General features: G+C 38.9%; 2 protein-coding genes across 3 annotated transcripts in view; both read left to right on the top strand.

Moving 5' to 3' along the window:
* Positions 1–263: 263 nt before the first annotated feature.
* On the top strand, positions 264–7140 carry LOC144647042 (putative splicing factor, arginine/serine-rich 6). 2 transcript variants are annotated; one of them, XR_013569509.1, is made up of 6 exons: positions 264–376; positions 1087–1454; positions 4491–4920; positions 5462–5500; positions 6032–6103; positions 6497–6514. XR_013569509.1 is itself a non-coding variant. In XM_078506786.1 (5 exons), the coding sequence occupies exons 2-4, from the start codon at positions 1087–1089 to the stop codon at positions 6081–6083; spliced, it is 459 nt and encodes a 152-aa protein (XP_078362912.1). In that variant the 5' UTR covers positions 264–376; the 3' UTR covers positions 6084–6103; positions 6497–7140. The 2 variants fall into 2 exon arrangements, 1 of the variants encoding a protein (XP_078362912.1); XM_078506786.1 differs by lacking the exon at positions 4491–4920 and having other exon boundaries at positions 6497–7140.
* Positions 7141–8925: 1785 nt separating this feature from the next.
* Positions 8926–16385, top strand: part of LOC144645271 (serine/threonine-protein kinase 36-like) — a 31504-nt gene continuing 24044 nt past the window's right edge. The window contains exons 1-7 of the mRNA XM_078504783.1: positions 8926–9102; positions 10441–10581; positions 11190–11267; positions 13540–13670; positions 14116–14164; positions 14701–14768; positions 16089–16179. Coding sequence (XP_078360909.1) covers positions 9019–9102; positions 10441–10581; positions 11190–11267; positions 13540–13670; positions 14116–14164; positions 14701–14768; positions 16089–16179 — 642 coding nt within the window. The 5' untranslated portion in view covers positions 8926–9018. The remainder of the gene's footprint in view (positions 9103–10440; positions 10582–11189; positions 11268–13539; positions 13671–14115; positions 14165–14700; positions 14769–16088; positions 16180–16385) is intronic.

The following is a 16385-nucleotide window of genomic DNA, read 5'->3' as shown; positions in this document are numbered from 1 at the left end:
TTGTTCGATTTTGTAGACCTACAGCCACATCGATTGCTCTGGCCACATGTTTTTCCTCGCCTTTCATCAGTGCGGTGTTTCTTTCTCGATGAAATGTGGATCTCGTGCGGATCTCGGCAAGTAAATTTGATCTCGACGTACAGAGTCGAAAGCGCCGCCATTTTGAGTAAAGTGGAGCCCAGATCACGACCGTGACAAATTATGGACGGTTACCAAGCTCGATTGAAAAGTGGTCCCAAAAAATTTTTCTGCTTTGCTGCGCACGCCTGGGAACAGCACATGTTGAGAGAGAGTCGAAAGACGTGCGTTTTGTTTGTTGCTGTGCTTTATTAGAAGCGTTTGAAAGCTATTTTGAGATTTACAACTGTGTGTTAAGGTAAGGGAGACTTAAGATTTCATTTCTATGTTTTAAATGTAATTTTTAAAACGAGTTGAGAGTAGAAGCTGTGATATAAATCGGTTATTGAAACATGGTCGATTTCAACATCAGACAACATGGCGGCCATTTCTATTCAGATTTTCGATCAAGCTTTCAGGTTTTCTCGTTGGTCACCTAACTGAGTTTCCCTGGCTTTGCTTCTTTTTCACGTACATTAGCCATGCTCAGCGGCGTTCGATTTTTTGAAAGTTTTTCGATAAACCGAAACATTTTTTGTCATGGTTGAAAAATTGATGTTGGAACGAAGGGACTTGAGCGAGTTCACCGAAACATGTCAAATGCTAAATACTCTTGTATTTCTGGGTGAAAATATTGTTATTTTGAGCTTCCTATAAAATGCTATTTGTATAAGCAACGAACAGCACATTTTTTCCACTGACACGATCATGTACTAAACTTAGGTTAAGACTAACCAGTGCATTGGGTTTTTGCGTTTACTTTGTTTATATCAACCACGACTTTTAGCTAAGCATTTTTAATAACTATTACTAATTGAAAAAGTTTATACATTCAGTTATATAATGTAATTAACTACAAGAAGACTACAAAACAAAACAAAATTCCATGCAAAAGCTACGGTTTATGCCTCTTGGATTGACACCCCAATAGTGATAAAATTGTCTGATGGCATTTGTTTGTACATGTAGATGTCACGTGGTGGGGGTCCATACCACAAAGTATATGTTGGAGGCCTTGGAGAAAATGGCACAAAAGAAGAAATAGAGAGAGAGTTTGAGAAATTTGGACGACTTCATGATGTTTGGGTGGCCCGTAATCCTCCTGGTTTTGCTTTCGTTGAATTTGAAGACCTGCGTGATGCTGAAGATGCTATCAAAGAACTAGATGGAAAAACCATCTGTGGAGTCGAAGTTAGAGTGGAAATGTCCAAACACCGTGGAGGTCGTGGTCGAGGTGGTGGTGGCGGTGGCGGCGGTTTCCGTGGTGACCGTTATGGTGGTGGGCGTCGTGACGACAGATACGATCGTTATAATGGCAGGTCAAGGTCTCCTTACAGGTGGGTTTTCTGCAGCTTGCATTGCATTACCCATAATGTTTTTTTTTATTAAATGAGCTGGCCCAGTGAGTAAGACCAGGCTAGTTTGTTCTAACACATATCTAGAATTATACGTACATTGTGGCTGCTATAATTCTTCTACAGGCAAATTTGCATTGAGTGATTTCTCTACTAGTACCCAAAACATAACAGTAACTTACTACCATTTTCGAGCTACCGTGACGGCCAACTTTTTCCCGCGTTTTTTCACGCGTAAAACATTCAAGTTTGTCTATACAAACCACTGGTTTTTCAACTGAACCAATTAACGTGTGGAGTGTCAATATGTCAAGTTTGACAGTTCCGCCTGTGTGTTTCGGCACATAAAACAATGGTTTTAAAAACTTTTGCGCCAACTTTTTCAATGAATGTCGACAGTAAAGTGTGGCTATACATTTCTGGTGAATGCTTCGACAGAGATCTTGGATGGTTTATTTACTTTTTATATTTTTGGGGGATTTTTTTACGTTAAGCTACATCAATTGGTTTACTTGTAAAGCGCGACAGTTTGTCAGACAAACTTGAATGTTTTACACTTGAGAAAACGCAGAAAAAAGTTAGCCATTCACGGTAGCTCGAAAATGGTAGTAGTTTTTTCTGAAGGTTTAATAACTCACCCTTCCATTTGGTAACATTGTTTTCATCTGTTGACATACAGTACCGCTCAAAAGTAAGTTACCACCCTCTCGCGAGACGCGATTCTCGTCTCGCGAGACGAGACTCTCGTCTCGCGAGACGAGACTCTCGTCTCTCGAGACGAGTGTCTCGTCTCGCGAGACGCTTGTAAAAACTGCAAGTTCACGGCTTTAACTTCTCTCGAGATTTTAATTACCCATTGTTAACCATACATGTAGAAAAAATAAGCGAGCGAACATCGCCTAGCAAAGATTACCTGTGGTTGAAAACAGAAAATGTGCCGTTTGACATGTCGACCATTCAAGCGAGTTCTTTCTTCCCCCGAATATCGCTTGAATTCCAAAGCAAAAGTCTTAGTCAAAGTTGTATGTTTTAAATCGAAATCATTTCGTCCGTGGCTTAAATCACGGTTTTCAATCAAGTAAAGTAACGCTTCGAAATTTATCGAGCGACCTTTGCACGGCTTTCTGGCGGTAAATTTCGTCTGAACCCTGTAGCGGCCAGAGAAATTATATTTGATCGGTTCAACAAGCCTACTTTCGAATACTTGTTACATATGCTATCCCAAACTGAAATTTAACCGTTACCAAGAACTTAAAAGGCTAAACAGAACAAGCGAACTGCAAGCGAACTCCGTATTCGTAGTTACAAGTAATGTTGACAAGTTGTTTATTTACACAGCATTGTCTGGGTCTCTGAGAGAATTCGCGTCATTCTCGAACTGAAAATTTTATCCATGTTTTGCTAGCGTTGAAGACTTCGGGTTTTTTTTCTTGTTTACGATATGTTAAGCTATTACAGCCACGAAAAACTTTATAACTGGCTTCACGAGTTCCAGCTAACATTTTTCACACGTGAGCGGCGATGTTGGCGGTAAAATTACTGTAGTTATGTTTGTGACGTTTAAGCACGTTGGCGGGACTCGAGCCGTAGAAATCGTAACACTGATTACGAATCCAGCGTCAAAATTAGAATTGAGCGAAAAAGAGCTATTTCATTCCGCTCAAAATGGTACTTATCGGTAAAAAATCTGGCTGAACGGCAAATAAACTTCTCGTTGATTAGAAGCCGACATTTGCATAAATCACAACTTTGTCGGCGTTCGTCGCCCGAAAGATAACACATTCCCCGCAAAAAATGTCGCCGATTCCTCAATCTTCTGTGAAACTTTTATTTTAATAAACGCTCGCACTTAATGTGTTCTTTTTCATAACTTCACATTACAACTTCCAAGCCACGATTCGGCGGCAAGCGTGATGAAAAGTCAAGAAAGCATACCAAGCGTGACCTTTGTTTCCACACCGGGGCGAAGATTCACCGTCAGATCAGACAGATAAAGATCTAAAGACAGGAAAACCTCGACGGCAGAAAGATTTCGCTTTCTTCATTTTCGGGTCATGTTTAAAGTGAGAGCAGTGCTTTTAACAGGCGTCTTAACCTCTGAATTTTTGATGGTGCTTTCATTCACGTTTTGCATTTTTGATAAGATAAATTCTTTTGCGACGCGACAAGTTTCGATTCAACAGCTTCTCATGCTAGCACGCACGCAACATTTAATACAAACCCGTGAAGATGTTGCAGTGTAACGCAAGTGCTCTGCTTTTGATTTTCGATTTTTGAGTTGCTTTAATTCACCTTTTGCATTTGTGATAGAAAGAATATAGTAAAGACCAGCAAAGCGACGACTTTCGATTGAAAAGCTCTCTCGAGTTCTCTAGCACACACATTCATCTCAAATGGAACTTTTCTTACCAGTAAAAAAACAAACAAACCGATCGTTGCCAACAAATCAGCAACCTTTCAATCAGGCAAAAACTTCGAATTTTAGTTGACAAAACGGCGAAAACTCTCGCGAGAGATTAATCGTTTTCTCGTAAGATAATTGCCGTAATTTATGCCAGACATTTCCGCTTCGTTGATTCTCGCGAGACAAGAATCTCGTCTCGCGAGAAACGAGACGAGAGGTGGTAACTTACTTTTGAGCGGTACTGTATCAAGACAAATTGCCTTACTGCAGGAAGAGTTTATAAATACATTGAAATTAAAATGTTGCTTTCTTTTGTAGGATATATTTGTTAATGTTGCTAAATAACTATTGACTTTGGTGGCGTAATTGTTCTAGACTAGCTTAAATATTAGCTGTCATTTTGTCATGTGCTTAAAGGGCAAGGGGTCAGCTGACAACTCAGGCTATTTGGAACATTTATCTTAATTGTTTCGTGAATCAATTCTGTGTAGTTAATTCAGACATGTTTATTTTTATTTTAGCATAGTTGCTTTTAACTGCTTAAGACATTGTTTAACCTTGTTGCCGTAGTTTTCAATGGTCACACCAAAGTAACTGTTTGGGTTATTCTTTAGGTTCATCCATACCTCGTCCTCGCATCTTTGCCATATTTTTATGGTTGCAAGCTAAAACTCCATCAAAATTACCAGTAGTTCAAGCTCTAGATGTTCAACAAAATATCAACACACGGCCAGGCCCAATTCTTCCTTCAATCGGCCTCCAAAATGCGCCCTCGACTACCTGCCAACAACTTTTTCAACCAACTCGACCTCCCTTCATAAATAAAAACACCACACCCTGATTTTGTCCTCTGGAACAGGCGCAAAGTCACTCTGCATCATTCAATTGTTGCCCAAGTGCAGCCTTTAGAGAGCAACATGCACAACTCTCCTCGAATGTCATCATTCCCCAGTCATCTTTAGTTTTCCACATCAGCATGTGATACAACACATCGACTTTCTTTAACAAGGAAACCCTGTTTTCCTCTTCCTCTAGCATCTACAGGTAGTGGTTAACATAGTATCAGTGGTTATAACTTACAATAACAAGATTTGAACTGTAAGGTTTTAAACGGTCTTGCATATACATGTATATAGTTCTCATTTTTTTCTTTTATAAATATTGAAGGACATGCATTGTTAATTTTTTTTAATCATTGTGCTATGTACATGTACATGTAAATATTTTGGCTGCTATTTTCTTACTTTTTGAAAGTGTTTCATTCGTTGATTGAATACTAAAATTGTAAAAATCTGAAACTTTATGAGCGCATCAACAAAGATTTTCCAACAATAGTGCTTTTTCCTAGGGCCGAATCAGTAAAAAAGAAACAAGGAGACCTACATGTAAATTGATTTCATACCAAGAAGTAAACAATACTAACATGTTTTATGACAAATGCATTACAAGATTTCAAGAGATTACAGACATTGCACTAGTTTTGCCATTACAGGCTTGCATTTAATACTGTTGTTGTTAGTGAAGACTACTTTTTTTAGGTTTGTTGTACATCAATAACACTGTATGATTTTTTTTTTCACTACAGGTCACCACCACGCAGAAGGGGGTCTCCCGAGAGGGACAGGTATGTGCACCCTTATAATCATCATCATCATATTTATCTGTAGAGTGCGATTTCTATAACTTATGCCAATGTGTGAAAATTCTTCTCAGTCTCCAAAATCACAGTGTCATCATGTAACAAATAACTAGACAGTTTAAATATTTTTTTTTTGACAAAAGGGTTTTATATTTTTGCTAGCCACTTAAATAAGGCGAGCTGTTGAAAGGGGCAATGTCACGGTATTTCAAGTCATTTTTCTGATTGGTTATAAATTGAAGGAAACCTCAAAATAACAGTTTTTCTAACATGTCCACCTAGCTACTTTAAAATATAATTTTTTACCAAAAGCGGAAGTTACTTAATATCTTTGAGATCACTTTTTGTGACTTTGTTTTGCCTAAAAAATTAAAAAGTTACCGGTAACTCTTTTCTTTTTACCATGCAATTTACTCATAGTAATTAGGAAATTTGCAAAATTTAAGGCTTTCATTAAAGGTTTTTCTTTTTTTTTTTCTTTCAACGTGTAAATTGATTTTTTTTTTTTCTCAAAAGGTGGCAGTCAAGAGGAGGGCGAAGCCGATCTCGTAGCCCACGACGATACTAAGAGTCTTGTCGCCAAACAAGGTATTAAAATCAAAACAGTTCTTACCTATAATTATGTTGTTTCACTCTTTGAGAGTGGAATGCTTAAGCACTTGCACTGTTGAAAATGTAATAAATGTTCCATTAATTCAACAAAATAAAATCTTGGTGAACTCTAACTAAATTTAATGAGCATTTTCAGAAAGGAAAAGACTACGAGCAGTCCGTATTTTTTCGCAGAGTCAGTCAAGCTTGAGGCGAATTTTTTTTTTCGAAGAGTGTGTCGAGCTCTTCAAAAAAATTTTGCTTCAAGTTTCACGGACTCTGCAAAAAAAAAAGAGGGACTGCTCGTAGCCTAACAAAGGATAAGTTTTTTAGATTATGTTATGTCTTTCAGTCCATTCTCACACATTTCCTGTCTTCTTTAAATTGTAGATTTCCACAGGGCTGAGGAATTCTATGTCACCACGAAGAAGGAAACTTTTTTGCTCAAAACGTTCTTGTGCTTTTCACGTCTGAAATTCCTGAGTTTTTGGTTTCAATCCTAAGTTAACGTTTTTGTTGTGTAGCCTAGACTTTGAAATCAGCATGATTTGTAACAGAATTTTTATGTACATGTAGCTTTAGTGATTTTAACTTTAACATCATCCCAAAGTAATTCACCCCAAGGATATTTAAATTGCTCTAATTTTTCCTTTCATATATTTTCTATTATTATGTACTGAAAGAATTTGGCTTTTGATCAACTTAAAAATGTTGTAACAGAATTTCGTAAAATTCCATTAGATGTAAGCTGTGACAAAGTACATATATCAAGGATTTTTTTTAAGCAAATTTGTCATGCTTTATTCTGTCCTTGTCAAACCATACAGTAGTGCAGTTAGTGAAACTTCTTAGCAAAAGTAACTTGCAATTGTAACTTTGATTTGCTGAAAAAAAAACTAATGTAGTTGAGAAGTATTTTTGTAAATTTTTTGAGTTGTCTGTGAGCTTGCTTGTGTCATTCATCCATTAGTTTTTAGATTTTTAATTTGAAGTTTGTGTAATTCTTGAAGTCTAAATAAAAGTTGTCTTCTTGATTTTTGTGTGTGTGTTCATTTGGAAGATTAAGGATGCGTTATCATGTAAAAATTTGCCCGCATGGCTAAGCCACAAGTTCCAGGTTTTGCTAGAAAAACAATGCAAGTAGACTAGTAACATTGCTTGGTAAAACTGGAATGTGCTTTTTTGAGGCCTTCCAAGGAGTAAGCGCTTGACATGACCCTGAATACTGGTGACACAGGAACATTGACAAGCGGCATCATTACAGCACTGTAATGTGACAGCAACACAATAGGTGGAAACACGACAGTGACATTTACAACTGTTTGCTAGGCAACGGGTTCTCAGAAACATGCAACATTGTGATACAGCTACCTTCCCCCCCCCCCCCCTTTGGAAGACCTCTTTATTATGCAGAAAAAGTCATAAACCGCCAAACCTCTATTGAAATGTGAATTTATTCCCTTTAAAAGTATTGTTATTGGTCTGGCATTGTTTTATTAACCACAACATTACCAGCTGTCATTATTTCTTAGGCTCGTTAGACAAACATTGCAACCTACCCTTCCCTTGTGAGAAATCACAAGTGTTTGGTTCACAACAAGTGACGTCGTCCCTTACCGCATTCCACACTGGAATATCACCAGCCACTCAAACTTTACGCTGACAGAAAAAGTTAACTGTAAGGATAGTCCCATCTCTGCCATCTGGACTGGTATACCGTATTTACTCGAATAAGCGCCCCTGCGCTTATTAAATTTTTCGTTAAGTGCAGCGCTTATTCGAGGGCGGCGCTTATTTAAAATTTGGACGGCACAAAAAATCTTATCTTTTACAGTAATTGTAAAGAGCGTCTTTTGATTGTCAGTATTAGTCAACAGAAGTGGCGCTAGCTGCCCTGGCAAAGTTTGCGGCGTTCAAAACATTTACAGAACTATGTATTGTAAGAATGTTGAATTGAAAAACTAATGGGCAAGCGGTAAAAAAATCACTTTGAGCAAAACATCGCTCTTGATGAAAAAACCCCCCCGCTTATTCGGGGGCGGCGCTTATTCGAGTAAATACGGTACCTGTTGTGTGAGTTTGTAAGACTTGGAAAATCAACCATTCCACAGGCAGACAAGTCTGTGTTTGAGGCCGCGTGACGTAAGCGTCACGGTATGCGCTATTTGATCCCAAACATTCACTGTAATTTGTAACGATTGACCTCCGCTTGAGTCAACTGATCGTGAGAAATGCTCCATAAAATACTGAATTTCGCATCTTTTTATCCCAAACTTTGATCTACTGTAAGCCAGATAAATAAAGTTCACTTACCTTTCATCCTTTGTGTGATCCCATAAAAACACAAAAGATCACACAAAAGATGAAAGGTAAGTGAACTTTATTTATCTGGCTTACAGTAGATCAAAGTTTGGGATAAAAAGATGCGAAATTCAGTATTTTATGGAGCATTTCTCACGATCAGTTGACTCAGGGTCAATCGTTACAAATTACAGTGAATGTATGGGATCAAATAGCGCATACCGTGACGCTTACGTCACGCGGCCTCAAACACAGACTTGTCTGCCTGTGACCATTCTTGTGAACTTTCAACCAACCAGAGCCTTCTGCAAAGGCGTTTACACAGAGCATGCAGTTAGGCTGTGCAGCAAAAAGCTTTCTTCACTTTGTGCCGACTTGCAAAATATTTTACCACTTTTGACAGTTTCTTTATGAAATTATCTGGAAGGAACGGGACAGTTGTTTACCCACTCTCCCCTCCCTAACCCCTCCGGGCAATAAACAAACTCGTTTCCAGTTTTTCGGTGTTCTGTGTTCAAGATGGCGGCAATGTTTGACTGCGAAATAAACAACGATACATTTCCAGTCTGTAGATCAGAAAGATAGAGTGGTGTTCTAACTCTGTTCAAAAAATGGAGCGTTATCATGTTTTAGAGCTGATTGGAGAGGGTTCTTTTGGAAAAGTTTACAAAGGAAGGAAAAAATACAGCGGCCAGGTATGTCCGTTTATTTTTAGGTTGCAAGTTTTGACACTGTTAACATTGGTTAACAGCAGAAAAGTTGCCTGATCATAGACTTAACTTATACCTTAATGGCTCAAGATCAGTTACATGAATTCCGTTATCAAATACCTCATAGAAAACCTGCAAAACGAACTTGATTTAACCACATAATTCATTTATTTAATCTGCTAGATCTGTTGGATTGAGTTCGAGTTGTGTTTGATTAAGTTTGATTGGTTCAGCCTGCAATCAGCCATGGAACTCGCAGAAAGTTGGTTGTATGATGCATTTGATTACCAAACTCATTTGAATTCAGGATTAACTTTGATTGGAATTAGTTTGATTGAGTTCATTTGCCAAACATTATATTGCCTAGGCCAGCATTAAAAGGGTAAAGAATTCTAAGTATGGCCAGTGTTCATTGCAATAATTTATTGTGAAACTCTGGGTAATTGTGAAGAATAGCTGACAGTTTACTGACAGTCCACTGACAGATGACCGACAGGTTAGCGACAGACTACCAACAGTTTCTCAATAAGAGCAGTAGACACAGGAGTAAAACTGACACAGAAAGCGATTAAAGCAGATAAACATTGTATTTCATTGTAGTACTTTAACTACTTACTGAAACCAAAAAAATATGACTGCTCCTCGAGATTTTCAGCATAGCCAAAACCTGTCGGCCAAGAAACTGCCAAGAGACAGCCTACAAATGGCCAATAGTTGGCCAACAAACAGCTAACAGTCAGCCAACAGATGACCAACAGTTTTTTTTGTTCATTTTGAGCCCATAGTGTGCCTGCCAAGTGTGCCTGGGTGAGACCAAAAATCCAAAATTTACACCCCAAAGCAAGGCGACAAGCATCCCGGCCCCTTTCATATGAAAGTTCCCCTCCCACCCGGTTTGTGTCTTACCCATGAAGAACATAACAAGGACACTGATCAGGCTCAAATGTGAACCTCTTGATCTTTATTTGAACTCCACCACAGTGTCTGAATATAAACCCTTCTTTGTGTGTGTGTTTGGGGTGGGGGGTTGGAACTGGAGAAAAGAGGGTTGGGAGAATGGAATTCCCAAGGTTGTAGGAACTGGGAAAAATAGTGAAAAAAAATGCGACAAATGCATAAAATATTTTTCAGTAGAAAATACACCAAGAGATGGGTACCACTAAGGAACGGGTGGACAATGTTAACAGGAGTAATAATTAAGGGAAGTGGGAAGTTCAGATCCCCTTCGAAATCTCCCCTCCCCACATCTGTCACTGTGGTTCCTGATGGCTAGCTACATTATTGGCCCAGTCATTCAGCTCTTCATTTCATGTCAACTTTTAGGTTGTGGCATTGAAATTCATTCCTAAAGTTGGCAGATCTGAAAAAGAGCTGAAGAATTTACAGCGGGAAATTGACATCATGAGGAACCTAGAGCATGAAAATATCATCAAATTACTGGACTCCTTTGAAACACCTAAAGAGGTATGATATCATTCAAGTATGAGTACAGTGTATATATAAAGATACAACATAATGCTTGATGTTAACAGGTATGATAAGAAGGTAAAGTCTGTGTTTTGGCCAAGGGCCATCAGGCTGGAGCTCAGAACAAACCAATTAGAAGCAGGGAGTAGTGTGGCATCACTTGCTAGGGAGGCACGCTAGGGTTAGAAATACTTGCACAAGACGAATTCAATTACATGACCAAGCATGTTAATAAATTCAAGAAAAATACTGTCCTCAACTGCATCCAAAGCCAACTCAATAAACAGCTACAAAATATTACTGAGTAGGAATAGTTGATGGTAGAGATTTGTGTTTTGGCTGTTAGCTTTCAGTAGACACTGACCAGCAAACTAGGCTTTTTTAAAGTTATCTCAGTGATACTGCTTATTAGTAAGTACACGGTTGTGCACTTGAACTCATCATCTGTGTGCACGTGTTTCCAAAAGTGCTGACAATCACATTATTTTTAATTAAGTAGAAAGTTATTTTGCTTTGTAAATTAAACTGATAACCCCTGGAGAGTTTAGCTTGGGCTTAATTCATCAGTCTTCATCTGTGGCGTTTTCTCTTTTTTTTTATAACAGGTTTGTGTTGTAACAGAGTATGCTGAAGGAGAGTTATTCCAGATATTGGAAGATGATGGTTCTCTTCCAGAGCAACAGGTTGGTCTTCTTTTTAAAGCAAATTAATAAGTATGAAAATATATGTATTTATTGCAGTGACATACATACTATATTAAAAAAAAAAAAAAAAAAAAGGTATCCACCCCCCCCCGATAAAAAAAAAAAAAAAAAAAAAAAAATATAAAAAAAAAAATTTAAAAAAAAAAAAAAAAAAAAAAAAAAAAAAAAAAAAAAAAAAAAAAAAAAAAACGTTCGTAACTAATAGTATAGCTCCCCCTTTAGCTTGGGGGCTCTTCCGCCATACAGAAATCAAAAAGATAAAAGATAAAAATATTTACAAAAGAAGAAAAAAAGAAAAAATCAGAAAAAAAGGGATATAATTGAAATAAAAAAATTCGCGATTAAAATTATGTACATTACAATTAAGGGGTATTTACAAATTTAAAATATGTTTAAAAATTCTCTTTTTAAAAAGGTTCAGGTCATTTGTCTCTCTTATGTTCTTAGGCAAGTCATTCATTCATTCGTTCTTAGGCAGTTTTCAGTGAAATGCCAACTCTGAAATTCAATCCTCAACCAATGCTTTTTGCTGCCGTCCATCATCTGAGTGGGACCTCTTGGGACACAGAAGTTCACTTCAATTGGGTCAAAAGGTCGTGTCCGATCCGTCAGTTATGATTAGTAGTTTTCAATCCATTTTGTTTGTGTAGAACTGTTTTTCATGTAGACTTTTCATGTAGTCCTTCGACCGCAGTTTAGGTAGTCACGTACGAGGACTTTTCCAACTCAGCGCCCCCCCAACGGGTCGGTGAATAAATATACCGCGGCTCAGGTCGGATATCAGAAGTGTCATTCATGTTCGATGCTTCTTTGCCGTCCTTCACGTCGGTCACATCATGCGAACAGTGAGGGCGTGATGCTATGTCACTGGAAACGATGAGTAAGAATTCAACACAGGCCATGGCGTTCTCGCGGATTTTTCTTTCTGCGCTCCGCGGGCACTTCGTTGGGCCGCCTCCTCATCGGTGGGGCGCGTGTGTCCTTTTGTTGTCCCTTTTTCGCTCGGCGCCGGGGGGGCAGGACGTGGAGTCCAGCCTTCTCTTGTTAGGAAGCATGGTTTCGTGTTCCCATCGCTCTGCCTTGACAGTCCTCACACGTTTACTTTCTTCTCGTTTTTCCTCGTCTCTCCCTTCTCTTGTCGTTCTTCTGTCTGCGGGATCCGGTCGGCCTTGTTTTCCCCTGGCGCCCCTTTTCGCTCCTGCGTGACTTCTCTCGGCGGCCGCTCGCGATCGGCACCCGCTCTCCCCTCACACAGTCTACTTGACTCCTGCTAGAAAGTCCGCGCTCGCAGAAACACCGCCCCCTGATATTGATCCTCTGCTTTCGGCGGGAACTTGATTCATCCTTCGCGGGACATCGCCCTCTCCGACTTGTCCTGCGGTCGCCTCGCGCTCGCTCCCTTCGCTCGCCAATAGGGGCGACTGGTGCAAGTCTATTTTTCATGGTTCATTGGTTGTCGCGATGATTATGATTGACAGCAGGGAAAAACACAATCGCTAGTTGGGTTTTGAATTTCAGAGTTCACATATCACTGAAAACGGCAACAATGTTTGAGGTTAAGGTTAGAGTCCGCCTACAAGCCTAGATGTACCTGTGGGTAACTCCTATCAGGTTGGTAGTTTCTATAGCTTGAAGCAATTATAGGAGTTTTGTTACTTCCATTGATGAAATGCTAGTCCATTACAAGTATAAACCCCTTTATAAGCCCTCACAATCTACTGGAATTCATTTATATTCCTGAGTAAACAGATGCACTGTGAGAGTGCCTTGCCCAAGAGCATGATGCATTGAACCCAGGGGCAGGGCTCAAAACCAAGCCTGATTAAATTCAGTGAGACCTGAACATTGTGTTATAAAATTTATGCTTTTCTCCATTGTTGCAGGAGACGTGGTGGGCGTGGTGGGCGGTTAGTGTGCTGGACTCCAGATCAAACTGTCCAGAGTCAAGCACTACTGGCCTGGCCTGGGTCATTGTGTTGTATTTTGGGGCAAGACAAAATTTTTCTCTCCAAGTGCCTCTCTCCACTAAGGAGTACAAATGGGTACTGACAAGTTGTTGGGGCAACCCGAAGAAATGCTGGGAAATATCCTGCAATAGACTAGCATCCCATCCAAGGGGGAGTAGCAAAACTCCTAGCCACCTCATGCAACAGAAACCAGAGTTATAGAACTGAGAGCTATAAACCAGATGGGCTTAAGAGGCTTTACTCTGGATACTGTTGAGAGTTTTTTTATTCTTTGAAATCTTCAGGTCCGAAAGATTGCATGCCAACTTGTCAAGGCCTTGTACTATCTGCACTCTCACAGGATTCTTCACAGAGACATGAAACCACAAAACATTCTTCTTGGAAAAGGAGGAGTGGTCAAGCTCTGTGATTTTGGGTAATTATGTTATAAATAGAATACTCTACTACATGTTCCTTCAAGAATGAAAAGCTAAATATTAGATTTATAAATAAAGAAAATTATAAATTACTGACACTCCTAAAATCCTATTGTTTTCTCTCTGCAATATATCGACGATTGCAGTCATGAACGAAAACAACAGTGTGGAAGCAACTAAAAGCGTCGATGTAATGCAGTTCTAAAGAGAAAAATATGGATTTAGGAGGGTCAATGATTTCATGTATAATAGATCATTACTGAGACTTGCAGCATTATTGGGTATATTGCAGGTAGCTGTGGCCACAATAAATAAATAATCATAGATTAAAATAATTAAGAAATGTAAAAATAAACCAGAGACAATAATTATTATATATATGTAATGATAATTATTATAGATGATATGTATTTTTAGTACTGACCATCATTTCAACCTGTTTAGATTTGCAAGAGCAATGAGTATCAACACCCTTGTGCTGACATCAATAAAGGTACATTCCAATAATTAATATTATCATGTCGAGTTCAAAGTCCGCCTAGTTTCCAAGCCCCTCGTCCGTGTATTACTGTCAAACTTGAAAATATGGCTGAGCGAGGAATTGAAAGTTTTGATCGAGAATAAAGATTTTAAAAACACCAAGAGAACAACAAAAACAAGTGTAAAAATTCTGAATGATTATTTGAGGGAGAAGAATCTGCAGAAACCACAAGATAAAACCGCTTTGGCCAATGTTCTGACGAAGTTGTACGCCGGCGCTAGAAAAAGTGATGGCAAATTGTTTGAAAACGTAAAATAAAACAATTATTGAATTCGGTTTTCGCATGATATCGCGAATTATCAAAACCTCGTGTCTGTGTTATCTGCCGTAGCCGAAGGCTTCGGCAGATAACACAGACCTCGGTTTTGATAATTCACGATTTCATGCTCAACCTCATCCAATAATTGCTTATTAATTAGGGTAACTCAGTTTTAAGGTAATTATCTGCAAGACCATTAGATCAGAGCCCTTGTTTTCCTTTCTTGTAGGGAACTCCGCTGTACATGTCTCCTGAACTAGTACAAGAGAAGCCATATGATCACAATTCAGATCTCTGGTTGGAATTTTTAATTTACGCTTTGTTCAGTTAACATTCTCGGTGACCCAGGTGCAGTTAGTCAGGGTAATGGGCAGCTCGTTGGGACACGGGATTTTTGGGCGAAACTTTACAAGAAAATCCTGTTGTCCCGATGAGCTGCCCGTCGCCCTGACTAACTGCCCCTGGGTCTCCGAAAATGAGTCAATTAAGGGAAGTAAATATTGGTAGCGACGTCCAGGGCTTCAAACAAGATTTTAAGTAGGAGCTGCCCTTGTGCGGTGGCACCCATCAGAGAGTGATATGAAAGAAGCTGAAATCATCTTCCCTTTATAGGGAGCTGTATGAATTTTAGCCAGCAATTCACTACTAACAGGATACTTGCAAAAGCTCTGATGCATGTCAGGTCTTACCAGAAACCCATAAGGGTTGAAACGTTTAACGCGCGCGCACAGCGTTTGAATATTCATTTTGCCAAGTACCATATTTGGAAACACGAACAATTTGTACGCGAATGTTTTATACACGTAATGACACACGCATCATAATTTTTGGTTTTGCGGTAAGTTGCTTGAATTTCGACCTAAACGCGGTAAATTTCTTACAGAAACTAAAGAAATTCATTAAGTGTATCGAAGCGAAGTTTTCCAGACTACCTCATGAAGATGAAAAAGGAGAATTTAACCAAATTTAACTTTATTTAACCAAGCTTGTTCAAAAACAAGATTAGGCCATCGAGCGCGAGCTAGCGCACGCTGTGAATTTAATCCAAGTATGGTACTTAGTGATTTTCGTGATTTTCCAAATATGGTACTAAGTGTAGACGAATGTGCAAACGCTTTGTACAATGCGAATCATAGGGAGTTACACGTTTCAACCCTTATGGGTTTCTGGTCTTACCCAAAGCCCTGCATGTCAAACTTTTTAAAATTTGCATGGTATTATTCATAAAAAAAATAAACATGTTTGTTCAAGCCTGATGCAAATTAAAACCAGTTTTATTAACACTCACCTCTATTAATTTGTTTTAAAACTATTTTCTATGGAAATTCAATTTGCCCCCAAAAATTATTATAACCTGTAATATATTTTTTCTTATTGCTTATTGCTTATACGTTATTGCATGCGGCGTGCCCCCCTTCTGCTCCTGTCGCCCCCCACGCACCACTTCCCCGTGCCCACTGCTGGCCGGTCATCGTCTGCTCTCGCTCCGGGTCGGCCTGGCGCTCTCCGGCTTCTTCCTCTTTCTTTTTTTTTTTTTTTGGTCACATTTTTCTTTTTCACTTCATTTGTTCACTGCCTCTTTGGGTGTTCATTTTCTTTCTTTCTTTTATCTTATAGGTCTGTAGGGTGTATTTTATATGAACTTTATGTTGGAACACCACCATTCTATACCAACAGCATCTTTCAGCTGGTGAATCTGATCTGTCGGGTATGTGTTGTACAGTACAAGCTTTAAAATTAATTACCACCTGTTACTGCTAAAAATGCAGACTGACATGACTTAATGTGAGAATGTGCACAATCATGTACTTATAATAAATTGCATTTTCCCTGATATTAAAAATGGTTATAATTCTGATTATCTTAGTTTACTTTCTTATCATGATTTTATCGACTTGTTTTTTTGTTAATTTA

Source organism: Oculina patagonica, chromosome 3, assembly GCF_052425735.1.
Source record: "Oculina patagonica isolate OP01 chromosome 3, crgOcupat, whole genome shotgun sequence".
NCBI classification, from domain to species: Eukaryota; Metazoa; Cnidaria; class Anthozoa; order Scleractinia; family Oculinidae; genus Oculina; species Oculina patagonica.
The sequence above is the reverse complement of the archived record's forward strand: the minus strand, read 5'-3'. Positions and strand labels throughout refer to the sequence as shown.

Coding starts and splice junctions, on each gene's coding strand:
- LOC144647042 (XM_078506786.1), top strand. CDS start 1,087: ATGTCACGTGGTGGGGGTCCATACCACAAAGTATATGTTGGAGGCCTT. Junction 1,455..5,461: donor AGGTCAAGGTCTCCTTACAG/GTGGGTTTTCTG, acceptor TTTTCACTACAG/GTCACCACCACGCAGAAGGG. Junction 5,501..6,031: donor GGGTCTCCCGAGAGGGACAG/GTATGTGCACCC, acceptor TTTTCTCAAAAG/GTGGCAGTCAAGAGGAGGGC.